The sequence below is a fragment of the Sorex araneus genome, chromosome X (genome assembly GCF_027595985.1).
Source record: "Sorex araneus isolate mSorAra2 chromosome X, mSorAra2.pri, whole genome shotgun sequence".
Taxonomy (NCBI): Eukaryota; Metazoa; Chordata; class Mammalia; order Eulipotyphla; family Soricidae; genus Sorex; species Sorex araneus.
The window spans coordinates 157,012,073-157,040,068 of record NC_073313.1 but is presented as its reverse complement, the minus strand read 5'-3'; the positions used below and the strand labels follow the sequence as shown (position 1 = coordinate 157,040,068).

At 51.9% G+C, this 27,996-nt stretch overlaps 1 protein-coding gene across 3 annotated transcripts; it reads left to right on the top strand.

The window, feature by feature from the left end:
• Positions 1–864: 864 nt before the first annotated feature.
• On the top strand, positions 865–27,880 carry ILKAP (ILK associated serine/threonine phosphatase). 3 transcript variants are annotated; one of them, XM_055120733.1, is made up of 12 exons: positions 865–1,010; positions 8,277–8,342; positions 8,806–8,862; positions 11,623–11,742; positions 12,823–12,949; positions 14,780–14,886; positions 15,222–15,315; positions 15,662–15,749; positions 17,583–17,704; positions 26,142–26,261; positions 27,482–27,563; positions 27,674–27,880. In XM_055120733.1, exons 1-12 carry the CDS (start codon positions 956–958, stop codon positions 27,812–27,814), a joined length of 1,179 nt encoding a protein of 392 aa, XP_054976708.1. In that variant the 5' UTR covers positions 865–955; the 3' UTR covers positions 27,815–27,880. The 3 variants fall into 3 exon arrangements, with proteins under 3 accessions (XP_054976708.1, XP_054976710.1, XP_054976709.1); XM_055120735.1 differs by having other exon boundaries at positions 972–1,010; positions 8,277–8,365; XM_055120734.1 differs by lacking the exons at positions 865–1,010; positions 8,277–8,342 and adding an exon at positions 8,446–8,485.
• The last annotated feature ends 116 nt before the right edge of the window (positions 27,881–27,996 follow it).

Below are 27,996 nucleotides of genomic sequence, written 5' to 3'. Positions count from 1 at the left end.
GGAAGCCCAGGCGCGCTCGGTCCAGAGGCGACGCCGCCCCAGCACCGGGGTACCCGCCCAGAGGTGGCGCAGAATCTTGGACAGAAACCCATCATTACTGGGTGGGTGTGGGGGACACCGGGGGCGCCAGAGGCGGAAACGCACGCGAAGGGGCTAGTGCTGAAACGCTGTGAGCGAAACGCAGCCGTAAGCTCTCAGCTGCATCTGTGATCCCGTTTAAAACACATTAAAAAATAACAACGGTGTGTCGGAGGACAGCGCAGCGGGGAGGGCGCCCGCCTGGCACGCGGCCGACCGGGTTCGATCCCCGGCACCCCACAGGGTGCCCCGAGCACCGCCGCGAGTGACCCCTGGGCATCGCCGGGTGGGACCCAAAAAGCAAAATTAAATAAATAAGTAACCACGGCGCTGGGACTTGCCAAGATGACGACCCAGCTCTGGGCGACGGGGCGCGCGGTCCCCGGTGGGCTTCTGAGGAGCCTGCGGGTGGGGGGCGGGGGCGGGCGGCTCGGGCTCCGTCCCCTCAGGGCCACGCTCCGGCCCGCGCATCCGGGCCGCCTCGGGCCGTCGGCAGCAGCCGGGCGCCCCCACGGGCCCGACGGGCGCCTCCGAGGGAGCCCTCAGGGCGCGGGAACATGGCGGCCATGGCGAGCGGCCTGCGCCGAAGGCGCCAGCGCGCCTGCGCGGCCCGGGCCCCGCCCCCGGCCGCCCCGGGGCGCCCGCGCGCGGGATTCTGGGGCGCCCCGGCCACGCCGCGCGCCCATTGGTGGCGTTCGGGACCCGCCCCCAGGTGACTGACAGCGCCGGGCCGCCGCCGCCGCCGCCGACCCGCTGCCGCCGCCGCCGCCGCCGCCGCCGCCGCCGCCGCCGCCGCCGCCGCCGCCGCCGCCGCCGCCGCCGCCGCCGCCGCCGACTGTGGAGCCACCGCCGCCGCCGCCGCCGCCCAGCCTCCGCCATGGACCTGTTCGGGGACCTGCCGGAGCCCGAGCGCTCGCCGCGGCCGGCCGCTGGTGAGTGAGTGGGACACGGCCCTGAGGCGGCGGGGGCGGCGGCCGGGGCGGCCCGCGGCGGCCCGCGGGGGTCGGGCCCTGGCGCCGCACCGGAGCCCGCAGCGCCTCCGCCATCTTCGCTGGCCCCGGGCCCGCCGGCCTTTGTGTGCGGGGCCCCGCGCCCCCGACGGCCGCGCCGGGCCGCCGCGCTGAGGGGCGCCCAGGGACCCCGCGCCGCGCACGGCCAGGCTCGCGGAGCCCGCTGCCGCTCCCGCCGCCGGCGATGACACTTGCCCCGCCCCGCGCCCCCCTGGAGCCCGCGTGGCCGAGCGTTTCTAGATGGTTCTGCCCGCGGCTGTGGCGCTTGCCGGCCGTGCACGGGCCCACTCGGGGTCGCAAGGCCTCGCGGGTGCCGTCACGGGCCGCGCGGGGCGGGCTCCAGAGGGGACCCGCGCGCCCCGGAGCGGGCGGTCATGCGGGGCGCGGGGCGGCGCCACGCGGACGCTGTCCCTGAGCCGCCCGCTGCTCCGGAGGACCCTGAGAGCCCGAGGGGAAGAAACGCCGCGCCACTCAGATATGGCGCGTTTTGCTGAGTTTTTGATTTTGATTTTGATTAGGTTCTTTGTTACTTTTGTTATTTATTTGGGGGGGGGGCGTCAAGCAGTGCTCAGGACGCCTGGGGGTCCCTCTGCGGGTCTCAGCCCGTCAGAGGTTCAGTGCGAGGGACTGGGGATGCCATGCTGCTCCGCCCTATGCTGGCAGCTTCCAGAGCTGCACCCGGCTGTGCTTGGGGACCGCTCGGCACCAGGGATGGAACCTGCACGGCTGTGCTGCTGTCCTGTCTCTGGCCCCTCTCCAGGTTTTGAATCAGTTTCAGTGTTAGAGATGACAGACTGCAAAGTTGCCACACACAGCACGAGCACTCAGTGGCACTGAGTGCGTGCGGGACACCGGGCCTCTGGACTCATGGACAGCACGAGCGCTCAGTGGCACCGGGTGCGTGCGGGACACCGGGCCTCTGGATTCATGGCCATAAGCTTACGAGTTAAGCCCTCCTGTGACTATTCCTACAATGCCTTTATTTATTTAATTTTTTTTTCTTTTGCTTTTTGGGTCACACCCTCCGATGCACAGAGGTTACTCCTGGCTCATGCATTGGTGCCCGAGGGACCATATGGGATGCTGGGAATCAAACATGGGTTGGCTGCATGCAAGGCAAACACCCTCCTACCAACTGTGCTATTGCTCCAGCTCCCAATACCTTGGATTTTTTTCGCCAATAATTTTATTTTGTTTGGGGCTGTACCTGCCTCTGTGCTTGCAAGTTATTCCTGATGGTGCTCAGGAGATCTTATGCAGTGTTGGGGATCCAAGCAGGCCCTCCTGCATGCAGAACTTAAAGTCAGCTTGTTGACATACTCTTTTTAGGGGAGGATGTGGGATGGGGGTGGAACCTTTGGGTCACAGCGAATGATGTTCAGAACTTTGTCCTGGCTCTGTGCTCAGTGGTCACTCCTCACTCCGGGCAATGCTTGACGAACCACATGTTCCAGGTATTGAATTTGGGTCAGCCACATGCAATGTAAATGCTTTAATTACACTATTTTTCTGGGCCCCCCCCAACTTAATTTTTTTTTCTGGTGGTGGAGATGGAGCCAGGGCCTCATACGTGTAATGCATGTGCTCTATCGTTGAGTATTCCTGATCCCTGATCCCATTTGTTAGATTTTTTTTCTTTGTGGGGTTATATATTGGTGGGTTTTGGACCACACCTATAGGATTGCTCTTGCCTGTGTACTCAGGGTTGACTTCTGACAGTGCTTAGGGGTCAATATGCAGTGCCAGGAATTAAACCAGGGTCAGCTACCTACAAGGTAGCTTGTACTTACTAGCCTCAGGTGTTTGGTTTTGTTATAATGTCATAACTGACATATGCCCCTAACCCCAAGCCCCTTAAATTTTATAGTCTGCAGGAAGTGTAGGAAGAATGCCTAAATGGGGCCAGAGCAGTAGTACAGCGGGTAGGGCGGCACGTGCCTTACATGTGGCTGACCCAGGTTTTATCCCCAGCACCTCATAAATTCATCCTCTGAGCCCACCAGGAGCGATTCCTGAGCTTAGAGTCAGGAATAAGTCCTGAGCACTGCCAGGTGTGGCCCCTGAACAAAAAGAAAACCAAAGTATCACTAGGGCTAAAGAGAAATTGAAGGAAAATAATTGCAGTGCAAATTATTAAAAAACTTATAATTAAATTTTATAATTAAAAATTATAAAACTCAAGGCTGCTTTCCCTAGTAAGTGAGAGACTCCAAGGGCCGGTAGCACAGCAGGGAGGGCACTTGCCTTGCAACAGCCCACCTGGGTTTGATTCTCGGTCTCCTGACATCACCAGGTGTAATTCCTGAATCCAGAGCCAGTAGTAACCCTTCTGGGTATGGCCCAGGAACCAAAATAAAAATCAGTGAAAAAATAGGCTATCCTATGTATAGCCTATTAGAAGTAAAATTAAAGACTGAAGCTTAATTACAAGAATTGTAAGTGACCCAGCCACAGGGGCCAGTGTTTGCTTTTGTGAACGATTTCTAGCTTCTGTCACATTTAAACTATCGAGTGCTTGTTTCCTTAGTCACTGAGGAAAGGATTAGCAAATCACTGAGGTACCATGGTTTTGTGTGTCCCCCCCAACTTTTTTTTTGCTTTGGGGTTATACCTGGTTATCTGGTGGTCTCAGGGGAGATACTGAGAGGTGACTCCTGCTATGATATTATGGTTTGCTCCTGGTGGTACTGAGGGAACCATGTGGTGTCAGGATTGGACCTGGCCCCTGCGTGCAGAACATATGCTACAGCTTTTTGAACATCTCTCTGTACCTTGCTTTTTTACCAAGCATATTTGGAAAATTTACTACATTGAGGAGGTCAGGAAATGGACATTCATTTGTCCCTTTCCTTGTGTGGCAAGGAAAAAGACAAATGAATGGCAACTTCTATTCCTTGTGTTGGGAATGGAAGTTGCCATTACTTTTGTCATGTTTAAACTACTTTGGCGCTGACTTAGCAGACCCAGTAAAGACCTGTGTTTCAACATGTTCACTGTGGTATCGTTAGTTACTGGTTTGGCCTACAGCCCTCACTTAGAAAAAATTACTCAGTGGCCCCAGTCCCCTGGAAATCTCCCTTTTAAGTGAACAAACCTAGAGGGCCCCCTAGTTGCACGCAAGACCCCTTGGATTGTTCCATGATGCCACAACCCCCTTGAGGGCACTGTTGGCCACTTTGGGAAACTGCAGGAGTTCAGTGGACAATTGAACCTTTTTCTCTCCTTTTTCGCTTCGAGCAGTATACAGTGGTGTTGGGGGTTGCTCTTGGCTGGACTTGGGGGACTAGGTGGTGGTGTAGTAGAACCCAAGTTCTCCACTTGCAAAGCATTCACTCGGCCCGTTAAACTGCCATAAGCCTTTCTAGAGTTCTGTGTAACTATTTGAAAAGAAAATTCAGGTCTGAAAAACAGATCAGGCAAAAATATTTTGTGATTTTTGTTTTTGTTGTATGTTCTGTTTTTGGAGAGTTGGGAGCCGCACCAGGCAGTGTTCAGGGACACTCCTGTGCTCAGGAGTGAGTCCTTATTGCTCTAAGTGAAACCATACATGGTACCAGGGATTTCAGTGGGGTCAGCTGCATGCAAGGCAAGTGCCTCCCTCCTTTAACCTTACAGTGCATTTTATTGTACGTTTTGTTTCATTGTAGTCTGAAACAAGCTTTGGGTCACCTCAGTATGACCCACCCAACAGTATTTTTTCTCAAAGATAAATAATTTCTTAAAGTAGAGGGTACAATTTTCCATAGACCTCATTTCATTTCAGAATGTTAATTAAGAAAAAATCCTGGTTGAGGTTAACTCATGGAGATCTTGAGGTTTCTTCTGACGTTTTTTTTCTTTTTGGGTCACACCCAGCAATGCACAGGGGTTACTCCTGGCTCTGCACTCAGGAGTTACCCCTGGCAGTGCTGGGGGATCATATGGGATGCTGGGAATCGAACCTGGGTCGGCTGCGTGCAAGGCAAACGCCCTGCCTGCTGTGCTATTACTCCAACCCCTCCAGCCCCTCTTCTTCTGATTTCTTGAGTCTAGTTTCTTTTACCCCAAAATCTTCCCTTTGAGGTGGTGACTGTGTCCGGCTGTTGTGCCTCTGTGTGTGTGTGTGTGTGTGTGTGTGTGTGTGTGTGTGTGCGCGCGCACACAGGTACACATATATACGGGCTTACTCCTGGATCTGGATCTGTGCTCAAGAATCACTCCTGGCAGTGCTTGGGGGATCTTATGCAGTGCCAGGGATTGAACTAGGGTTATCCACTTGCAAGGTCAGTGTCCGTAACTCCTGTATGAGCTCTTTGGCCCTTTTGTTTTGAAGAAGTTGGATGCAAGCTTTTTTTAGAGGTGAAGGTGGAGGCACAGCAGTGCTCAGGAATTTCTCCTAGCAGTACTCAGGGGAGCATATGGTGCTGAGACTCCACCACATGCTTTGACCTTTTGACTTGAGGAACTGTGACAGTGATAGGAGTTTGGTTAAAGTGCTACTTTGTGATCTCTTTTACTCTTTCCCTAGACTCAGTCTTCCTTACCACCCCTTTCTTGAGCTGCTAGGCCAGCGCGGGCAACAGTAGATCCTTCAGCACATGGCCATGAGGACGGGCTGATAGCACTGTGACCACCAGTGGCACAGGTCAGGTGTGTGAGGTGCATTTTCACTGATGGTGTATTTCCAGTGTGTGGTGGGTTTATTGGTATGTAACACCAGTGTAAACTGAGGAAATGTGGATTCCCGGTGAGAAAGGAGGCTAGATAGGCCTTTCTTGAGGGAGTATGATGATTATTTAGGAGCACTGTCTTTTTTATTTTATTTTTATTTTATTTTATTTTGCTTTTTGGGTGACACCCTGCGATGCATAGGGGTTACTCCTGGCTCTGCACTCAAGAATTACTCCTGGCAGTGCTGGGGGACCATATGGGATGCTGGGAATCGAACCTGAGTTGGCTGCATGTGAGGCAAACGCCCTCCCTGCTGTGCTATCTCTCCAGCCCCTAGGAGCACTGTCTTTTTTTTTTGTTGTTGTTGTTGTTTTGGGGGGCACACCTGGCAATATTTGGGGGTTACTCCTGGCTCTGCTTGGGAGACCATATGGGATGCTGAGGATTGAACCAGGTCAGCCATGTTCATGGTAAACACTGTCCCCGCTGTAACATTCCTCCAGCCCAGGGTCACTGTCTTAATCCAAATTGCAGTCAAGAGGGAGAACCCGGGCTTTAGTGAATTGGTGATCTGTGACCCATTTACTTTGTTTTCAGGGGCTGTTTCTGGCTCTGTGCTTGGTGACCCTTCTCTTCCGTTGGTATGTGAGGGATCATGTGCAGGCCACTCTCAGCCCGTGGAAGCATCTGTCCAGCCCCTGAAGTATGGCTTGCCTCCCTGTGGTACTGCCCTTGGCTGTATAGGAGCATGTACACTGAACCATCACTCACAGTTTGGGTCTGTAGAGAACAGACATTGGATTAGACACTCCCAGATGGGTACCCTTTGGAGTGAACTCTTAGAGTATTAAGGATTCCTGTAACGGGGTGATATAAAGACTAAATGCTCATGCTAAGTTGCCTTTAATCTCTACTGCTGCTTTTCTAATACTTCCCATTTGATAAAAAATAGCGATTGGAGGGGAGGATGATAGTACAGCAGGCGGAGCACTTGCCTTGCATGCAGCCAACCTGGGTTGGATCCCCAGTGTACCATATGGTCCTCTGAGCCCCATCAGGAGTGACCTCAGAGTGCAGAGCCAGGTACAAACACCTGGGTGATCGGGGTGTTTGAACACCCTCCAATCGAAGAGTGTGTAATTTCTTTGTTAGAGTAATCCTGAGAGATGAAAATATAAGGGAGTTGATAGTTCCCGTTTGTGTTAACAATATAAAATGAAACCCTGAAGAAATTTTCTTCATTGGAGCTTTTCGTGTTTTTGTTTGTTTGTATTGTGGCCATATGCAGAGATGCTCAGGGGTTACTCCTGGCTCTGTGGACCACAAAAGGGGGTGTATCCCCCTGCAAGCACCTCAGCCGAAAAGGATTGGGTGCACCAGTGACCCCACAAACACAGCCACACCCCTTGTGCCTCGCTAAAGGCACCCTGAGGGGGTGCCAGTGTGCTAGTGAGCAAGAGCCCTCACTGTGACTTCCGGCAGCACCTATCCAATTCTGAGTGGACATGACCGATTTTACAAAGGATGTCCTTGAAAGCTATTTAATACACACATTCGTTTCAACAGTTACAGTCAACATAAAAACAATGTAAGAAGGGACCCAAGCAATAGTACAGGGGATAGGGTGTTTGCCTTGCAAGTGGTGACCCGGGTGCAATTCCTGCCACCCCCTAAGGTCCCCCAAGCCCACCAGTGTGATCTCTGAGTGTAGAGCCAGGAGTAAGACCTGAGTGGAACTTACCTCTTACCCTGGCCAGATGGAATCCCTGTCTTCACAACAACAAGAAAGGGAAGGGAGAAGGAGGGGAGCACTGTTAGTTCAGGGTCCCTGTGTGGTGCCTGCTATCTGACTGGGCCAGCTGCGTGCAAGGGAAGTGTCTAAGTCCCTGTTGGCTCTGCCCTCATCTTTCAAAGTCCTCAATGGGTCTTTAAGAGATCTGTCAGATCTTTTTTGTTTTGAGGCCATACCTGCTGGTGCTCTGGGCTTACTCCTTACTCTTGCTAAGAGATCACTCCTGGGGGGTTCAGGAGACGCTACTATAGGGTCCCAGGGATTGCACCCAGGCCTGACATGTACCCCGTCTACTGTTTTTTTTTGTTTGTTTGTTTTTGTGTTTTGTTGTTTTTTTTTCTTTTTTGGGGTCACATCAGCATTGCACAGGGGTAACTCCAGGCTCATGCGCTCAGGAATTACTCCTGGTGGTGCTTGGGGGACCATATGGGATGCTGGGGATTGAACCCGGATCAGCTGTATGCAAGGCAAATGCCCTACCCGCTGTGCTATCGCTCTAGGCCCCTGTCTGCTGTTCTATTCTCTGGTCCCTTCTTATGTTGTTTTTATGTTGACTGTAACTATAGGGAACAAATATATATATTAAATAGCTTTCAAGAAAATTCTTTGCAAAATCATTTATGTCCAATGAGGAGGAGAACATTTGAATTTACTATCAAACGTCTCAAAACCAGGGGAGATGTGTTCTCCCCTGAAAAGCTCTTCTGTCGGGCAGTACCCCATCTAAGCTGGTGTCCATGTTCCAGGGAAGGACGCACACACAGGATCGCTGCTCTTTGATGACCTCCCTCCGGCCAGCAGTGCTGACTCAGGTACAGTCTTCACGCTCTCCCAGGTGTGTGTCGACGTGTCATCTGGGATTGTAGTTGTCTCAATCTTTTTCCCTTTCCCCCATTTTCAATACACAGATGTTTTAGGTGTTGGACTGTCTTAAGTTTTGAATCCATGGCATCAGGTAAGGCAGAAAAATCCGCTAGTCGCTAGCCCAGAGAAGCTGCATAAGAACATTGAGCAGTTTTCTCTGGTTTATTTGAATGTCTCTCTTACGAGCTGAGATAGGATTTAACTCTGGAAGGCAGATTTTTGTTTCCTTAGAAATCATAGGACCTTAAAATAAAAGCTTCAACACGTTATTTATCACAGTATGAGTTGCCACTGGACTGACAACAAGGATTGAGTTTGTTTCGATAGCCTGCCTAGCTGTCCTGTGGGGTGAATTCTGAGACGTGTACCTTCTCCGGGCCAGGGCTCACCTGGTGCTCTGCTGTGTTTCAGGATCAGGGGGACCTTTGCTCTTTGACGATCTCCCACCAGCCAGCAGTGGCGAGTCAGGTAAGTGGAGGGAAGGCGCTCCATGGTTGGCTGATGGGGCTCAGAGTCCTTTTATGTGGCTTGACAGTCAGTCATAGTATGTCATGAAGTTAATTGACACTGAGTAGGCACCAGTAGGTGGAAGCCAGTAGGTTGGATAAATCCTGTAGTACTTTTTGGTGATCAGTCTCACCTTCCCAGGATTCTCAGCTTCTTGCGTCTGACTGTAAGAATGAAGAGATTAAGGACTGGGCTTTGGCTTGGGAGGTAGGGCACAGGCTGAGGCCTTTTGTTTTCTTTTTGTGTCACACCCAGAGGTGCTTAGGGGGTACTTCTGATAGTGCTTGGGGGATCATATCTGGGTCGGCCACATGCAAGGCAAACACCCTACCTGCTGTCACTCTAACCTCTGTGTGAGGCCTTGAGTTCTTAAGTTCAGTTCCTGTTACTTTGTGTCAGTGTCCTTCCCACCCCCACCCTGCCCCAGCACCTCTGGGCATTGTTCCCCAAGCACTGTAAAGTGTGCCCTCACACCCCCAAGGCTGTTCTGTTTGCCTCTTTATATTCCTGACAGGCTCAAATGTTTCTAGAATTGTCTGTGTAATGGATTTAATTTTCCCTACTATTCTGAACCCATTCATACAGATTAAATAGGTCTTCTGTTTCATGCCACAACATTAAAAATTCAAAACTAGAATCTAAATGATAGTGATTTAGTGACCCACACAGCAGTTTTCTTTTTTTTTGTTTTTGTTTTTTTGTTTTTTTGCTTTTTGGATCACACCTGGCGATGCTCAGGGGCTACTCCTGGCTTTGCACTCAGGAATCACTCCTGGCGGTGCTCAGGGGACCATATGGGATGCTGGGAATCGAACCCGGGTCGGCCGCGTGCAAGGCAAACGCCTTACCCGCTGTGCTATCTCTCCAGCCCCCCACACAGCAGTTTTCTTTAAAAGTCCTTATTGGCTCTCAAGATTCCATTTATTGATTGGATTCATTTTTGTCAAGCTCATTACTTAGACTGCAAATGTTTAGCATTTTTTTCATTCCCAGTTAAGTAGAACGGAAGGTTACTTCTTAATTCCTCTAGGTTATTGGAACAGCCAAATTATTACTCCTTTCTAGAGCTTTATTCACGAACCTCTAAAGGAGTAGGCGAGCTTGACTACAGACTGGCCTTTCCTTGGACATTTTTGTTGTTCTTTTGTTTTTTGGTCCACACTTGGTGGTATTCAGGGCTGACTCCTGCAGCAAGTGACAGGGACCGGAAATGTGCAGATTTTGCGCAGTCCTTTGCTTTATCATATGGTGAGTGTATGTGTCGGGCTTCTCTGCACGAGGAATCTCTCGCAGAGTCGTGACTCTTCAGGGCAGGGAGCTGTTCTTAATCTTCTCCTTGGTGTCACAGTGTGATTACATCAGTGGTGGTATACTTTTAATACTTCAGTGTCAGGAGTACTTAGCCACTTATAGCAACTCCTGCCGTTTTGGGGGGGCACTTGTGTACTGGCCATTGGGAAAACTTATTTATATACCTGTTTCATCTTTCTTTCTGGTGGGAGGGTGGTTTGGGCCATACCTGGCGGTGCTGAGGACTTACTCCTGATGCGATGCCGGGGATCGAATCTGGGTCAGCTGCGTACAAGGCCGGCACATTCCCCACGGTACTCACTCCCTGACCCTGTGTTTCCATAATTTTTATTTTTATTTTTATTTTTTTTTTGCTTTTTGGGTCACACCCAGCGATGCTCAGGGGTTACTCCTGGCTTTGCACTCAGGAATTACTCCTGGCGGTGCTGGGGGACCATATGGGATGCCGGGGATCGAACCCGGGTCGGCCGCGTGCAAGGCAAACGCCCTACCCGCTGTGCTATCGCTCCAGCCCCTCCATAATTTTTAAACAGTCCTCTATGATGATAGTATTTTTGTTCCCCAGGTTGTGGATGAAGAAATAGAGGCTGAATGGTGTATTTTTGCCTTAAGGGCACGTCTCTTCTGCATGGCAGAAGTAGGATCTGATGCTAGAATTAAACATATTTGCGTGGCAGCCCCTGTCAGCTCTGGCTCACTGTCACTTCATCTTCCTGTATGCCTCTACATTAACATGTGGATGTGGACCAGGCCCGTCCACCTTTCAGGATACACAGCAGTCTGAAAGCCAGCTAGATCTCATGTAAAGCCTTGTTTTGCTCATTTCTTCTGAAAGTTGTTTAAGACATGTCACTTGAAAGGTTTAAAGGTTATAAGGGAACATGAGTATAAAACGTAGCTGTGCTACAACTACAAAATATGCAAGTGCCTTGTGTGTGTGTGTGTGTGTACTCGCGTGCGTGTGCACATGCATATGCGCATGCGCGTGCATGGACGCACGTGCGCCACACTTGGTGGTTCTCAGTGCTTACTCCTGGCTCTGCGTTCAGGGGTCACTCCTGGCGAGGTTTGGGAGACCATGTGAGTTGCCAGGGATTAAACCTGGATTGACTGAGTGCAAGACAAGTGCCCTCCCTGCTGTCCTACGGCTCTGACCCCGCAAGTGCCTTTTGACTAACAAGGAGCCTCTTTCAGAACCTCCTTGTAGTGAGTCTGAGCAGTCTGGGACCTGAACTTGTATTCTCCGGCTGTGGTGCCCTGCCCACCCCCGGACTCAGCGCCAGGTCTGCACTGCCAGCCTCTGCCAGTCCATGCTCGAATTGCCCGTTTGTCTCAGGGCTGGGCTGGGTTGGTGCGGGGGACTCTTCCTAATGGTCTTGAGCATGTTTCTGTCTGGCTCTCTACTTCCAGGTTCTCTTGACACTTCAGTATCCCACATGGTAAAGAATGAAGGGAAAGGAACAAAGAGAAAAACTTCTGAAGAAGAAAAGAATGGCAGTGAAGAGCTTGTGGAAAAGAAAGTTTGTAAAGGTTTTCAGACAGTTTGAAAACAAATGTTTTAGACTTCATATTTTAAAAACCACCCAGAGTACCAACAAACTCAGCTTTCTGGTTCTAACATTTCCTCTTTCTGTCTGTATTTAAGCTGTGGGTAGGTTTCCTCCTGCAAGACATTTCCGTGTTTACTTCTGTGCCCTTTTCTCTGGACACTCCGTCCCTGTCTCTGATCCTCCCTCGGCTGTGCACCAGCATTGCCCCTCACGCAGTGGCCATCGTGGCTCCCCTCTTGATCAGTCTCTCTTGATCAGCTCTGGGAACCCCCGACTGGCTCAGTAGGCACTTTCCAAGAGAGGCTGGGAAAGAACAAGGGGAATTGAAGTCAGCTTTGTACCTTGTCAATGGAAGAAAGTGAAAAGTGTCAGCTTGAGAGCGAGAGTTGGGGATCGCCATGTATTGCCCTGCCCGAATCGGCGGCTGTGGGATGCCGTCTGGTGAGGGGACCCCCGACCCCCGGCACAGCTGTGGCTCAGCTTTACACCACTGTTGTTTGCTTTTCGGGTTGTACTTTTGGTGGTCCTGGGGGGTTGATTACAGCTCTGTGTTCTGGGAACCATGCGGTGCCAGGGGTCAAACCTGTGCCTGCTGTCACACAACTCATTCAGCCATGACTGTCACTGACCTGTCCAATAAAGACATAGATTTCTATGCCTGGACTGGGCGCCTTTATTCTCAGGTCATTGGGATAAAATGTTCATTGTATTTCTCCAAACTGGGAATCTTTCTGTCCTCATTAGATTGTTGACAAAACTAGATTTGCACCTGATTCTTTTCCCCAGAGTCAAATCCCCCTTCTGTGGGGTACCAGTGCCTTCCTTGCTCTGGGCCGTTCAGTACTAATTGGCTGTCGCCTCTCCCTGTGGGCCTTTCAGATGGCAGCCCAATGCCTCAGTGTCTGATCTTCTCAGACGGGCACCTTGGAGTGGGGGGGCCCTGGCACAGTCTCGAACCCTGGAGTGTGGCTAGTAAAGCGGCCTCAGCGCCTCTCGTGCTTGGGACTAGGGCTCTCGGGGCCGGGCGCAGACTTGTAGCGGCTCTTTGCTCTCTCCTCAGCCTCTTCGGTGATCTTCGGGCTGAAAGGCTATGTGGCCGAGCGCAAGGGGGAGCGGGAGGAGATGCAGGACGCCCACGTCATCCTGAACGACATCACCGAGGAGTGCAGTCCCCCGTCATCCCTCATGTGAGTGTCCCCACGCGGTTGGGCATCAGGACCTCCCAGCTGCAGTTGATTCACCCCAGCCTCTTTTTTAAAATTGGTCAAAGTGGGGACTGCTGGCATCTGGGGAAGGCTACATACGTCTGACAGTGGTCAGGTCTGATGCAAAGTACCATGCAGCCACAGTGCCAGCCCTGCTGTGGGCTGAGGACCCCGCGCTCTGGGCATTGGCTGTGTGAGCTTCCAGGAGCGGAAGAGCTGCTGGCAGGGCTGATCTGGTCTTCACCGTTGTTTTCCGTAGGGGCTACTCCCAGCAGTGCTCAAGGGGCTGGCATGGCTTCTGGGGATTTTCAGCCCTGTGGTGCTTGGGAGCTGCCACGGAGAGAGACATGTGGTGACACTTGGGTCCATACAATGCTGGGGTTGGCACTCGAGGTCTCCTGTATACTAGGCATATACCCTACTTCTGGAGCAATCTTTTTTGGCCCCAGGAGTTTTTCCTAATGGGGGACCCAGAAAATGAAGATGAAACCCTTAGAGCAGTGAGTGGTGATCAAGAATAACTGGAGTGGAGGGGGACCAATAAATTGGGAACAAAGAACAACAGCAGAAACTGTATCAAGGAGATAGAACATTGTGAAAATATTCTGCAAATTTATGAACTAAAACATAGCCTCTTGATTGAGTTCTTAGCGGGAGGAAAAGTGACCAGACGGTAGGACACTGAGTTGGTCATTTACATCCCTTCTGTAAGGGGAAGTCAATAGTACACACCTTCTGGTGGTAACTATGTTAGGGTGCTTGGTCCTCGGCCCCTTGGAGGTACAGGTGTGTACACACCTGCACACACATTTCCTTCCCCCCTCCACCTCCTATCCAGTTTGCTTTATGGTATAAATGCCGTATAAGTGGGTTTCTGGTTCAACTGGATGGGGATTAGAATTAGACTAAGATAATACTCTTCAAGAACCAGGTCTTTTTGAGTCAGTAACAGTTCTGGAGCTGCCCCTGGTGAAAAAATTTATAGACATTTCCATGCTTAGTGGCACACGCCCCCTGCCAACAGCTCCTGGACTCCTGCTGCCAACAGCTCCTGGACTCCTGGTAAAGTGGCACAGCCAAGCCCACCGTGGGAAGCCCTTGCCTCGTGCCCCTGTAGCAGGTTTTTCCGGCTTTGGGACTTGCAGTATAGTTGTGTAGCCACATAACTGTCCCAGTTGGTCACTTCATCAGTACGTTTTAGACTGAGTCTGCTAAATAGGAAAATTGTTTCAAACTCATCTTCAGTGTGGGTAAAAACTGCTAACGGATCCTGACTTTGAAAGCCAATTAGAATGTTTTTGTTCGGGGGTCATGCTTAGCTGGTCTCAGGTCTTACTCCTGGCTCTGTGCTCAGGGATCACTTCTGCTGGGCTTGGGGACCATTTGTGGTGATGGAGATGGCAGGCGCCCTCCCCACTGAACTCTAGCCCACAAATGGAAATTTTTATTTTAAAACTGAGTGACTCTGATGTTTGTTAGTTAATATCACAGGACCTTTCCCCATTTGTAACAGGTGGCTGGTGTCTTACCAGTCGGATGTCTTCTTACAATTTGAAGCAAGATTTGCAAGCTATATTGGAAGGTGTAATCTTGCTATCACTGTCACTGTCGTCCCGTTGCTCATCGATTTGCTCGAGCGGGCACCAGTAACGTCTCCATTGAGACTTGTTTGTTACTGTTTTTGGTATGTCGAATACGCCATGGGTAGCTTGCCGGGCTCTCCGAGAGGGCAGAGGAATCAAACCCAGGTCGGCTATGTGCAAGGCAAACACCCCACAATCTTGCTGTACCAATCTCATTTCATTCTTCCAGTACTCGGGTTTCATATTTTGCTGTTTTTGATGGACATGGAGGAATTCGAGCCTCAAAATTTGCTGCACAGAATTTGCACCAGAACTTAATCAGGAAGTTCCCTAAAGGTGAGACTGAGACTTCAACAGTTCCTGCTCCTCCTGCTGTCACTCTCTGTGGGACTTGGTGGTTGATGTCACAGCCAAGACTCAGTGGTGACCCATAGAAGAGTGGCGGGGCAGGGCCTGGGAGAGTGCTTCCCCGCGTGAGAGCGGTGGGGCAGCCATTCAGACCACGTCAGTGGCGCTGACCTGCATGAGAGAGTGGTTGCAGGCCAGGAACCAGGTTTGTTCGCACTCAAGCTTGATCCTAGTCGATGTGCAGATACCCAGTCTCACAGGGTGGCAGGTGGAGGAGGGCTGCTGGGCTGAAGCTCTGCTTTCATTCCTTTCTGCTGCAACAGGAGATGTAATCAGTGTGGAGAAAACTGTGAAGAGATGCCTTTTGGACACTTTCAAGCATACGGACGAAGAGTTCCTTAAACAAGCCTCGAGCCAGTAAGTCTAGCTGTGAAGATAGAAAAATTGTTTGGGATTTTAATTTTATCTTCAGTGGGAAAAAAAAAATCAATGCTACAGATCTGAGTTTGAAAGCCAGTGGGAGTGATTTTGTTTCGGGCCACACCTAGCTGTGATCCTGCCTTACTCCTGGCTCTCAGGAGGGAGTGGAGTGTGACTGTCCCTTCCTGCTCCTCTGCCTTCTCCTACGGCTCATCTTAACACTCTCTGTCCACAGGTGCCAAAGGAACGGCTTGTTGAAAGACTGAGACACTTCTGTTTGCTGGGAAGTCAGTCTCGGGGAGCCACGATGTTGGTGCTGACTGTTTCTCATGTGTTTCCCCAGGAAGCCTGCCTGGAAAGACGGGTCCACTGCAACGTGCGTTCTGGCTGTGGACAACGTTCTCTATATTGCCAACCTTGGAGATAGCCGGGTATGCAGGTCCCAGCCGCCCACTTAGAAACCAGCACATAACTGGGCACAGAACACTTATTCACTTAACTTACTTGATGCTAGCCACGTTGGCATCATTCTTGGGGGGTGGGGGGTTGGGGGGGTATTCCACAGTTGTGACTGCATTTAATTCTAAAATGAGGGCATAGCTAATTCTTTTGTCCATGTTTGTATCTGTGGTGTCTATATTCTCTCTAGGTAGGGCTTGGACTAGAACTTAACACCCTGGAGCCTGAGAGATAGTATAGGGGTTAATGCACTTGCCTTGCATGCAGGCAGGGGGCAGGTGTGATCCCTAAGAATTGCTGGATATGGCCCCAAAGATGTCTCCTCCAAAAAATAGTACAGAGGTTGAGCTTAAAGATTCTCTAACTTCTTTTCTCTGCTTCTAACTAAAATAATAATAACTAAATAGTATAAAGTTACTATTAGTATAAAATAGTAACTAAAATAATAATAATCCTACTTTTCAAAATTATTGATTATAAAATAATTCCAAACCTGTAGCTTAAAAACCTGCTAGATGCTCTGCCCTAGATCTCTTGAGCTCACTGCATGACCTGGAAGGGAAACCAGATAATTTCCCATTGGTGGCATGACTTAGAGTTAGAGGGTAGTACCCATCAGGCTCACTCTGCCTGTCTCCCACTACCCAGAAGTCTGTCCCATCCCTGTGTGGCTTTGTCAGTGGCCATTGCATGCTCCTCTGTCATCATAAGCAGGAGTCCTTTCTTCTCTTTATGATAGATGCTCCAGGCCCCCTAGCTTTTATTATTTAAAAAATCTCCCCCACCTCCTTTTTTAAATTAAATCATCGTGAGATACACAGTTACAAAGTTGTTCATGATTGGGTTTAAGTCATTCGATGTTCCATCACTCGTCCCTTCTCCAGTGTATATTTCCCACCACCCATGATCCCAGTTTCCCTCCTGCCAGCCCCATCCCTCTAGCCTGCCTCTGGCAGACATTTTGCACCCCCCTTTTATGTTTTTAAATTAAGAATTAATTCCATTTTATTTTATTATTTTTTAAACATCCAAGTTTTATTTTATTTGATTTATTTTGGGGTCACATCCAGCGATGCTCAGGGGTTACTCCTGACTGTGCATTCATGGGTGGACCATATGGGATGCTGGGAATCGAACCTGGGTCAACCGCATGCAAAGCAAATGCCCTCCCCACTACGCTATCACTTCAGCACCACCACCAACCCCCTTTAGATACTGTGGCTTGCAGTACTGAAAGGTTATTGTGTATATCCCTTTACCTCCTTTAGCACTCAGCTCTGTCCAGAGATCACTATCACTATTTCCAACTATCATTGTCATAGTGGTATCTTTTAGGGGACATTTTTCTATTCAGGAAACAAAGGGCAGGATCTGGAGGTAGAACTCATGTGTCAGGGACTGTCCCAGGCTCCATCCAGGAGCTGATGTCCGGGTGCTCACCAGGAGCCTGCCACAGTACACAGCTGTTTAGACCAGGTGACTCCAGATGAATGGGAGTGACAGTAAAGCAGCAAAAGAACTTTGGATTCAGACTGACAGTCGGACATGCCCTATGAAATAACTCGGACACGTGCTCAGCCTTTTGACTTCAGCTTCCTCCTCTTGGAAGTAGGGCTTTGCTGAGAAGTCACAGGGGCACATGCCGTTGCACTCTGTCGCCATGCCAGTCACTGCCCTGGGAGGTTTAAGGCCTGGCCTTTCCCGTCCGTGTAACTCCCCACCCTTGGCTATGTCCACTTCTCTGTGCTGACATCAGCCCTGTTCGTTGTGGACTGCTCACGACCCAGGTTGCTCTGTCTTGCCAGGCCATTCTGTGTCGTTACAACGAGGAGAGTCAAAAACATGCAGCCTTGAGCCTCAGCAAAGAACACAACCCAACACAGTACGAAGAGCGGATGCGGATACAGAAGGCGGGGGGCAATGTCAGGTAAGCCGGGTCTCAGGAGACTGACGTCTGCAGAGGTAAAGGGGGCCACGCGAGGGCCGCATGTATGTGCAGTGGGAGCAGAAGGCAGACACGAAACCAGCTTCCGGGCTGGGGGCAGCTCTGGCCGGCCGTGTGCCTCACCTGCATGGCATCAGAAAACAAGGCAGAAACTTCCCTTTCTGCTACAGAAGGGGAGAAGCCCGTCTCGGGGTCAGACTCACCATTTGCAGTGTTGTTTTTGCTCAGGAACTTACGTAGGGCTCAGTTCACAGTGCGCCAGTAGAGAGAAATATTTAGCATGTGCCTCTGGTCACTTGTCCATGGATGTCTAATTTCTCTTTGGGAAGTCTATTGTTGTTGTTTTTTTTATTTTATTTTATTTTATTTTATTTTGGCTTTTTTGGGTCACACCTGGCAATGCACAGGGGCCACTCCTGGCTCTGCACTCAGGAATTACCCCTGGCGGTGCTCAGGGGACCATATGGGATGCTGGGAATCGAGCCCAGGTCAGCCGCGTGCAAGGCAAACGCCCTACCCGCTGTGCTATCTCTCCAGCCCCTATCGTTGTTGTTTATTTTGGGGGCTGCACAGCTTCCTCCTGGCTCTGCGGGATTGCTGCAGTGCTTGGGAGACCGTAGTGTGCTGCCGGGGATTGAACCAGGTGGGCAGGTGTTATTCTCCAGCCCCAGGAAGTCTTTTTTTTTTTCCTGAGGGGGCATGAGGGACACACCTGTCTGTGCTCAGGGCTGACTCCCGGCTCTGCACTTAGGTGTCACTGCTGTCAGGGCTCACGGGACCCTATATGGTACTGGGCATGGAACCCAGGTCAGCCGTGTACAAGCCCCCTCCCCTCTGTCCTATCTCTCTGGCCCCCAGGAGTCTGTTACTGTGCCGGGTTCCTTTCAGCAGAGCTGCAGGACCTCTCTCGGGAGTGGGGGTGCGGGGGGGGGGGGCGGTACTCTGTTGGTTCAGAGCTGTCTCTGGAAAGACGGGGTGTTTCGGTGGTTGCCTTGCTTTTAGCTCCCACACCCCTGTCTCCCAAGTGCAGTCAGGGGAGACCCCCAGAGCACAGCCAGAACAGGAGCAACCCCCAGCATGTCCAGGTGTAATCCCCAGCACCCCTCAAAAGCATCTCTGTGGGTGGGGTTCTCGGGATAGCTCAAGGCACGAGGTGTCTTACAGGACTAAGGTCTGCACGAGCCCTACTTTGCTCCCCGGCACCACCCCGTGTGGTAGTTCTGTAGATCCCGGTGTCACGACCAGGTCCAGCCCCCTGGATTGGCACTTGGTGCACAGGCCCTGAGCACCACCAAGAACACCCCTCTCCCAACCCTACCCCTACCCCTCCTACCCCCGCCACCACCACCAAAATGCTCTGGTGACACCGGGATGAGCCTGGGCAGTGCAGTGCTGTGCAGAGTGATGGGTTGCTGGGCACTCACGCAGGGACTGCCCGTGTCAGTGCCGCCTGCCTGCCTTCTGCCCTTTGACTTGAATGTCCTACTTTTGCTGAGTGTCTGGAGAGACTGCACTGACAGTCCTCGCTGAATGGAGGACTGGCTGGCTGTGGGCCAAGGCATAGGATGGCGCTTCCCACCCCCTCAGCTCCTAGGAGTGTGTGTGTGCCCGGCCAGCAGCTGGACTCCTTTGAGTCTCTTCTGCCTGCCCCATTAGCAAACACTTAAACATTATTAAAAAAACTATTGGGTGGGGCTGGAGAGATAGCACAGCGGGTAGGGCGTTTGCCTTGCACGCGGCCGACCCGGGTTCAAGTCCCAGCATCCCATATGGTCCCCTGAGCACGGCCAGGGGTAATTCCTGAGTGCAGAGCCAGGAGTAACCACTGTGCATCGCCAGGTGTGACCCAAAAAGCAAAAAAAAAAAAAAAAAAAAAAAAACCTATTGGGGATAGAACCATTGTACAGTGCAGGGGCATGTGGCTGACTAGGGTTTGATCCGTACCCACCCCCCAGTAGGCTCCCTGAGTTCCATCAGGAGTGATCCCTGAGCACAGCCAGGTGTGGCCCTAAAACTAAAAACAAAAATTTTGATTTGGCTTTTGGGTCCCACCTAGCAGTGCTCACTTGCTACTCCCAGCTCTGTGTTCTAGCTGTGCTCAGGAGACTGTGTAAAACACAAAAATAAAAAGAAAGGGCGCGCAGGCGGCGAGGCAGGCGAAGGAAGGAAGAAGGCCAAACTGGTTGCTCGATCGGTTTATTTCATGTCCATCTCCATTCTCCTCTGATTCTCCCTCCTCCTGCTTCTTTCTCCCCCATCCTACTTCATTCTCTCTCTCTCTGCCTCTCTCCCGGCTCTCGGTCTCTCTCTTGATCTGTGGATCTGACCCCTGTGGATCTGGCCCCCGTGGATCTGGCCCCCGTGGATCTGGCCCCCGTGGATCTCGCCCCCAACCCACTCTTACAGCCTAGTTAAATCTCCACCGCATGAGGGGGTTGGGGCATACACATAGGTGTGGTCAGCAATAGGGTAAGGTTCTTTTCCCTCAGGGGATGCTTCTCCTAGGACTTAATTCTCTTTCAGCAGGAGGATCCACCCAAGGGCAGAGTCCCATGAATGTGTTTCTCTTCTCCTCAGCCAGCAAACATATAAGAATTCATATTAATTATTTTGTATAGACACAATAAGAGATGCATTAAAGCTTATAGAATTGCTCTCCTGGGGCCATCTCAATCTCAGACTACAGTGCTCAGGCCAGATCAGTCTTTCCTATCCCTGGCAGGGTCCCAGTCTCATAATTACTATTGGATCATGACAGCATTTGTCTATGATCAAGCTCTTAACTTATAGTTAAGAATTAGGCACTTTGGCCAGGCCCATCTCGATGCCAGGGTAGCACATAACTCACCGCTTGCCCTGGATCCTTCCCGTCCCACGTCGGGGACCCTACTTTGGGGTGCTAGGAACTGAGGGCAACTGAGGCTTAAGTGGAGAAAGCAGATGCCCAGGAGGGAATAATATTCGAGGCCAATAATATTCAATAATATTCGAGGTCTTAAGTTATAAAAGCATAATATTGTCTTCTTGTGTCTATACAAAAAAGACATAGCTTTAAAGTAAATTATTCAAAAGGCATAAAGAGGAGAGAAAGGCAATGTTATAATATTCAGTGTCCTAGGAAGTTCTGACCTTACCAATTAACAGAGTTTGATTAAGGGAAGAGCAGATAAACTGGTAGAAATGGTTACAGATAAACAAAGGAATGGGAGTGACTCGGGAGCACTTTGATGGGTGTGACTGATCAACCTAAGCTCCTAGTGGCAAGGGGGAAAGGACAAACCAATGATATCCAACAGGAGACCATAAGCAGTGCCAGGGATCACACGCCCCTGTCCCCTGGCACAGAGCTTGTGTTCAGAGAGATAGGACAGGCTGCTTAGGCACTTGCCTTTCACATGCCTGATCCAGGTTCAATCCTCAGCACCCCAGCGGGTCCCCTGAGCCCAGAGGAGTAAGCCCAGCGCATTGCCAGGTGTGGCTTAGAAGCAAGAAGTAAAGAAGTGTGTGTTCAGGGGACTGGAGCGATAGCACAGCGGGTAGGGCGTTTGCCTTGCACGCGGCCGACCCAGGTTTGAATCCCAGCATCCCATATGGTCCCCTGAGCACTGCCAGGAGTAATTCCTGAGTGTAGAACCAGGAGTAACCCCTGTGCATCGCCGGGTATGACCCAAAAAGCAAAAAAAAAAAAAGCGTGTGTTCAGCCCTTGGCTGTCACTCCAGCAGCGTTAGATATCTCCATACCCAGCCCCTCAATTCAGCATTTGATCACTTGCGTGGCGTGTTTGTGCCATGCCCAGGGGCTGTCCCAACGCGGGTGGGGGCTCGGATGCTCTGTGTAGTGCTATAGGTACTGTGGCAGTCATCTCCCGCCCATCGAGCTGTCTGTCTCTCAGGACCCTTTGGGTGTTGTTTGTTGGATGTGAGGGTGTGTTTCTTGTCTCAGTCCCAGCTCCCCGCCCGGGTCCATCCACCCATTGCTCTGAGGATTGCACCCTGGACCTCCTATGTCCAAGGCCTGCACCCGGTGCTCAGCACTCTGAACGTGATTGCAGGCACACTCCTTCGTTCACATCAGGCCACCTGAGAGTTCATTTTTCCCTTGTCCCCAGGGTGTCTCTGTTGGAACCAGGGTTCACTCAAAGTCACCCATACCTTGGCCTTGTCTCTTTTGTTTTGTTTTGGGGCTGCTCCAGGCAGTGCTCAAGGACCACTTGAAGCTTGGTTCTGGGGGAACTGTGCAGTGCTGGGGGCTTGGTCCTGGGTCTCATGTTGACAAAGCCCGTATTAGCGCCAGCCTCGCATGTTTCGGTGTAGAGGGTCTCGGGAGCAGGTGCTTTTCCAGGTCTAATGAGCACTAGTATGCTGTCACCTGTGTGTCTGAGTTTGTCTTCATCCGTGTCTCCTGGGCCTCAGGGATCCCATATGCCACTTACCCATCCAGCTCTGTCTTTAGAATCAGGTTGGCGAAAATACTGGCTTACAGGGATCGTCCTTCCCATTAGTGCCACCAGTTCTCTGCATAGACACGGGTACCAGCAGGTGCCCCCACGTGAAAGGTCACATTGGCCTGTGAATCTGCAGTGATCTGGGAAATGCACTCTGGCACTGTGACGATTGCCTGCCGGGCACCTGTCACCTGCTACACTAGTCCCCTTTCGTGATCCTGCACTGATTCTCTCTTTGCCTTAAGCTCTGGGTTCCACACATAGTAGCATCAGCAGGAAGGAATTCCCTTTGTCAGCAAGGATCAACCAACCAGAACCTTGCAAAGCAGGGTAATTGCTTGTTTAACAGTCCACCAGGAAACAGCCATCTACAGTGGTGGAGTGAGTGGGCTTCCCTTCTGCTCATGGCTCTCCTCTCCTGGCTGATTCCCGTTAAACAGGGGCCTCTGATGCTCACATTCCAGGGTACGGCCACCAGGGAAGGGGTCTCCTTCAAATCTATGCCTGTGACCTCCAGAGATTTGTGCTAGGGACTCGTGTCTTGTTGAGGTGTCATTCCTGTCTTGTCTGTTTGAGGGCAGAGCTGGAAAACTCATTTCCGGTTGTGCTTTCCGATCGTTGGCTGTTAGTTGTGTTTGATATTAGAGCGCCACTGGCCTGGCTAGGAGCAGAGGAGCAGTAGCCTGAGCTCTTTAGTGCTTCAATTCTGGGTTCTTAGTAACTGCATGTTTGCTAAAATAGCTTCAAAATCATTATATCAAAGTGAATGAAGTTTGAGTTCATTGTAGTTTACTTGTCCTTAGGCTAAGGATGTGTTTTCAAAAATAGAATCATCGAAAGGCAGGGAGACGGCTTGAAGGACTGGAACACAGGCGTTGCATGTAGGAGGCCCAGGTTTAGTTAGTTCCCTGAGCACTGCCAGGTATGATGACCCAAAAACATAAAAGAAATAACCACATGATCCAATAATTCCACTTCTGAGTTAGAGTTAGCTTTTTTTTTTTTTTGGGGGGGGGGTCACACCCGGCAATGCACAGGGGTTACTCCTGGCTCTTCACTCAGGAATTACCCCTGGCGGTGCTCAGGGGACCATATGGGATGCTGGGATTAGAACCCGGGTCGGCAGCGTGCAAGGCAAATGCCCTACCTGCTGTGCTATTGCTCCAGCCCCTAGAGTTAGCTTTTGAATGATAGAACATTTAGGGGGACACTGGCCACCCCATGCATTTAGAAGTGTAGCATGCATGAACCTGGTCTCCCATAACTTAACTAATAGCCCACGGTTGGCTAGAAGCCTCACACTAACAACTGACCGGCATATATTTTGTATGTTATACAAATTATTGACTGTGTTCTTACCTTAAAGCTAAACAAAAACTGTGTTAAGAAAATCATATGAGAAAATATATTGATGGTATTACACTATATTTATTGATGCTGTAAATTTGCATCAGCTGTTAACTAGGAAACATCTGTGTAATTGGACTTGCACAGTCCAGACCCGCTGCTCAAGGTCCACAGTATACCCAGAGAATTGAAAGCAGGAGTTTAAAGAGTTCCGCGATGCCTGTGTGACAGCAGTGTCCCTGACAGTAGCCTGAGACACTGAGCCCTGGGTGCTGCTCAGCCTTTAGAGGGAGGGAGCAGCGTGGTGGACAGTGAAGTGACCCAGTCACTGAGGAAGAAAGGAGCGTGTGAGCCCATCAGTCATGGCATCCATATGATCCCCGAGCCTCACCAGGAGTCATTTCTGAGCGCAGAGCCAGGATTAAGCCCCAAGCACTACCAGCTATGGCCCCCAAACCAAAACCACCACCACCACAATAAAACAACAACCAAAAAGTGCAGTATATTGTGAGGCTGGAGAAGTAGAACCACAGGTAAGACATTTGCTTTGCAGGTGGCCGATTCTTTTAGGATCAATCCTGGAACCCCTAGGGTCCCCCAGGCACTGGCAGGAGTAACCCCTGAGCAGTGCTGGGTGTGGTCTCAAAATAGGACAGTGATAGTGGTGGTGGTGGTGGTTTTGAGGGGAGTGCACCAAACAGTGCTCAGGGACTATTGGCGTGATTCTTGCAGCCATGCTGGGGAGCACTAGGTCCCGGGGACGGACCTGGGCCTCCAAACTGATACACGTGCTCCAGACCTTGGTGTCATTGCTTTACCCCATAAAGTGGCTTGGCTCTCTGGGTCATCCCTAGCGAGGCTCAGGGGTTACTTTGGCTCTGTGCTCAAGAATTAATCCTGGCAGTGCTCAGGGAACCATCTAGGATGCCAGGGATTAGCCCCAGTTCGATGACATACAAGACAAAATGCCCTACCGTGGTACTCTCCCTCTGGCCCAGTAAAGTGTATTTTTACCACAACGTTAAAAAATGGGCAAAAAAGGCAGGGGGTTGGAGAGCAGTATAGATGGTGGGGCGTTTGCATGTGACTGACCCAGGTCGATTCCTGACACCCCATATGGTCCCCTAAGCCTACCAGGAGTGGTTCCTGAGCACAGAGCCAGGAGTAACCTCTGAGCACTTCTGGCTGTGACCCTAAAACCAAAAGTAAAAAGAATTTTCACATTTACATGGTTAAATATATAAATTAAAAGCTCTGTTTATGAAGATGTTCTCATCTTGCACTTTACTCACGTTCATTACCATAGTGAAACCACATGTGTGCCTTTGTCCTTCTTCCTTCCTCTGAGGACAAATGCTGGGTGCAGCAGTGCGTGTGGCCTGGGAGCTCCCCTGCAGATGGTGGGAGACGCTGGTAGTTGACAAGGAAGGAGCCCGTGCTCAGGACAGCTCTCTGATAAGCACAGAAACGTCTCCTGTGTCAGCCTGTGGCATCAGTCATTGTGCGAGGTCAGGAGGAGATGGCCGCCCACCGTCCGGCTTGGCTTAGAAACCTTAGAAACCTGTGGCACCATCGTGTCCCGTGCTGGTGCCCAGGTGCCCAGAAGACTATAGTCGGCAGTGTCTAGCCTGTTCCAGCAGCTGTCTGCCCACACCCATCTCTGACTGCAGGAGAAACTGGACTTCCTGTCCTTTCCTAGGCCAGCAGACAGGTTTTTTTGACTGGGAGATGTTGAATGGCGCCCACCCCTGCACCCAGCTCTGCACCCAGCCCACATTTGGGCACGCTGATAGCAAGTTAATGCGCTGTCAGGCAGTGCCTGCACAGCATGGGTTACCATACAGAACCCCCTCCCCGTCCCCCCCGCAGCATGTCCTCCAGGGGACACTGGAAGGGGAGGGGAGGGGACTGAGCGGCAGTCAGGTGGGGCCTTGCTGGAGGAGCTGCTGGCTGCACGGGGGGCTGGCTCCCCACCTGTGACCTTGGTGCCGGGTCTGGGCGGGGTGTGGCGCTCTGAGCACCCCGTGCTGGCCTCTTGTGCAGACAGATTGCCAGGTCCTGGCCCTCCTGCGGCCCTGCCGAGACGCACAGTCCAAGCACCCAGGAGTTCCATGGGCAGCGTATCGGGAGGCCTGTGTTCTCCGGCCTGCGGGGTCTCTGTGCCACCCTCTGAGCGCTGTCGACTCTCCAGCAGCTGTCCTGTCTGGGTGCGACACTGGCTGGACTCTCACACCCCTCCATCAGTGCTGCTTCCGGGAAGATGCCACTGAGTCTCGGGAACTCAGACCACCCCTCTGCAGCCCTGCAGGGAGCCTGTGTCCCAGCTTTCCCACGAGGCCCCCATCTGGCCTGTTGGGTCCCTGGTCTCATTGACATTCTTTCACTTGGGGGCCCCTCGGACACACATATTGCCCCGGCTGAGAAATGCCAACCCGGAGCCCTGAAGATGTGGCACAGAATTACCGGACATGGGGCGTGTGTGAGGTTACATGTCAGTGCTGGTGAATGGGGGTTCCTCAGGCTGCACCGGAAATGTCAGTAGATGACATCTGCAGAACCAGCTTCTAGGTGTGGCCTGCAGCCACCTCCCATGTCAGCTGGAACCTGAATGTTTTCCCTCATTTTAGGGACGGGCGTGTCTTGGGCGTGCTGGAGGTGTCCCGCTCCATTGGGGATGGCCAGTACAAGCGCTGTGGGGTCACTTCTGTGCCAGATATCAGACGCTGCCAGCTGACCCCCAATGACAGGTAATGAGCACAGGGGAGTCCCACAGTCTGTATCACCCATTGGACGGGGCTGGGTGGCCCAGTGAAGAAAGTAGGGTCTGCGCGCCAGGCTGCCCGCAGGAGAATGCGAGAGAAGTGTGGGCTTCCAGTGGGGTGCGGGGTGCGGAGGGAGGTCTGAGGCCCTTGGGTTCCATGTTGAGGAGTCTGCTTAGCCTCTCACGAGGGATCACGGGAGGGTTTTATTTATTTATTTATTTTATTATTTTTTTTTTCACGGGAGGGTTTTAATCAGAGCTGCAGGAGGGGCCTCCTGGCCTCCTGTCTGAGCTGCAGCAGTGGGCGGCTCTGCTGGCCTGGGGAGCCCTCGGGAACTGGTCTGGGAGATGGAGATGGGGCCTGTTGGGAACTGAGGCCCAGGGAAGGCAGAATTGCTGAGAACAGGCCTCACGGGATGGCAGGGAGGTGACATGCCTGTGAAAGGGCTCGTTCCAGAACTACACAGGTGCCCCGACTTCAAGGGCCACCTGCTGCCCTGTGTCCCATGTCCCTGAGAGAGAGCGTTTGGGCAGGCTTCTGCTTCACCTGCAGTTGCCAGGTTACCTGGAGGTGTCTCAGGGGCCATGACATTCCTCTCAGAATCCAGGTGCCCACTGGACCTTGTGCCATGGGTGAATATCCAGGATCGGGAAGCAGTGGTGGCACCCAGAGGCTGCAGCTCAGCAGGCTTGGCGCAGGCAGCCAAAGGGGCTTCTGAGAGGGCACACCTGTCTTCCACCTCCCCGGCTGTCCCTGGCCTCCTGGCCCTCACAGCCACACAGCTCTCACAGGAAGAGCTCAGGAATGTGGTTTATCTGGAAGTTTAACTTTGTGACTTTGGAAGTGATATGTGATGGTGGAAATTTGGTGTGGATTTGCCGTAACCGCTGGTGTTTGGTGTTTGTTGGGCCACATGTGGCGGTGCCCAGTCTTATTCCTGCCACTGTGCACTCCTGGGGCCGGGCCAGGGGAGCGTATCTGAGGTTCTGGGCAGAGAGTCCAGCGTGGCCATACACAGGGAAAGTGTCCTGTCCACCGCACTGTTGCTCCAGCCCCACCCCTGCTGGTCTTAGGTAGTTTTCTTTGTATTTGTCTAAGAAACTACCATTTCAGTAGCTCTGACCTTTGTCTCTCGAGAGTGAAATTGTTGTCGATGCACGGCGTGGCCCTGAGTGGGCTGTGAGACCGTGTTCCCCCGGTGGCAGGTTTATCTTGCTGGCCTGTGATGGCCTCTTCAAAGTCTTTACTCCGGAAGAAGCTGTGAACTTCATCTTGTCCTGCCTCGAGGTAAGAGATCTCAGGAGGGCGTGGAGTCCTCCCTCTCGGTGGCGTGTGTCCCACCTGCCTCGTGGAGATGGGCCTCAGGAGATGCTTCACCGCCCCTTCCTGCCCACCAGGACGAGAAGATCCCAAGTCGGGAAGGGAAGCCCGCTGTGGACGCCCGCTACGAGGCGGCCTGCAACAGGCTGGCCAGCAAGGCGGTGCAGCGGGGCTCGGCTGACAACGTCACGGTGATGCTGGTGCGGGTGGGCAGCTGAGGCCCGGCGGGGCTGCTGTGCGCTCGGGCCTCCCAGGGCTGTAAATAAAGGATTCCTTTTTTTTTTTTCGTCTTTTGAGTGGTCACATTTTCAACAATTCTGGGCCCTTGAGAAGTCCTGTTTGCTTTGGAATGTTGGCACTGGGCCTCATTAAAGCCGTTCACTAGAGGGGGCCGGAGCGG

Bases quoted from the DNA above. Each gene is read 5' to 3' on its own strand.
- ILKAP (XM_055120733.1), top strand. From the start codon at position 956: ATGGACCTGTTCGGGGACCTGCCGGAGCCCGAGCGCTCGCCGCGGCCG. The intron at 8,863-11,622 runs GTAAGTGGAGGG...CTCTACTTCCAG, and splicing joins AGCCAGCAGTGGCGAGTCAG to GTTCTCTTGACACTTCAGTA. The intron at 26,262-27,481 runs GTAATGAGCACA...CCCCGGTGGCAG, and splicing joins CAGCTGACCCCCAATGACAG to GTTTATCTTGCTGGCCTGTG.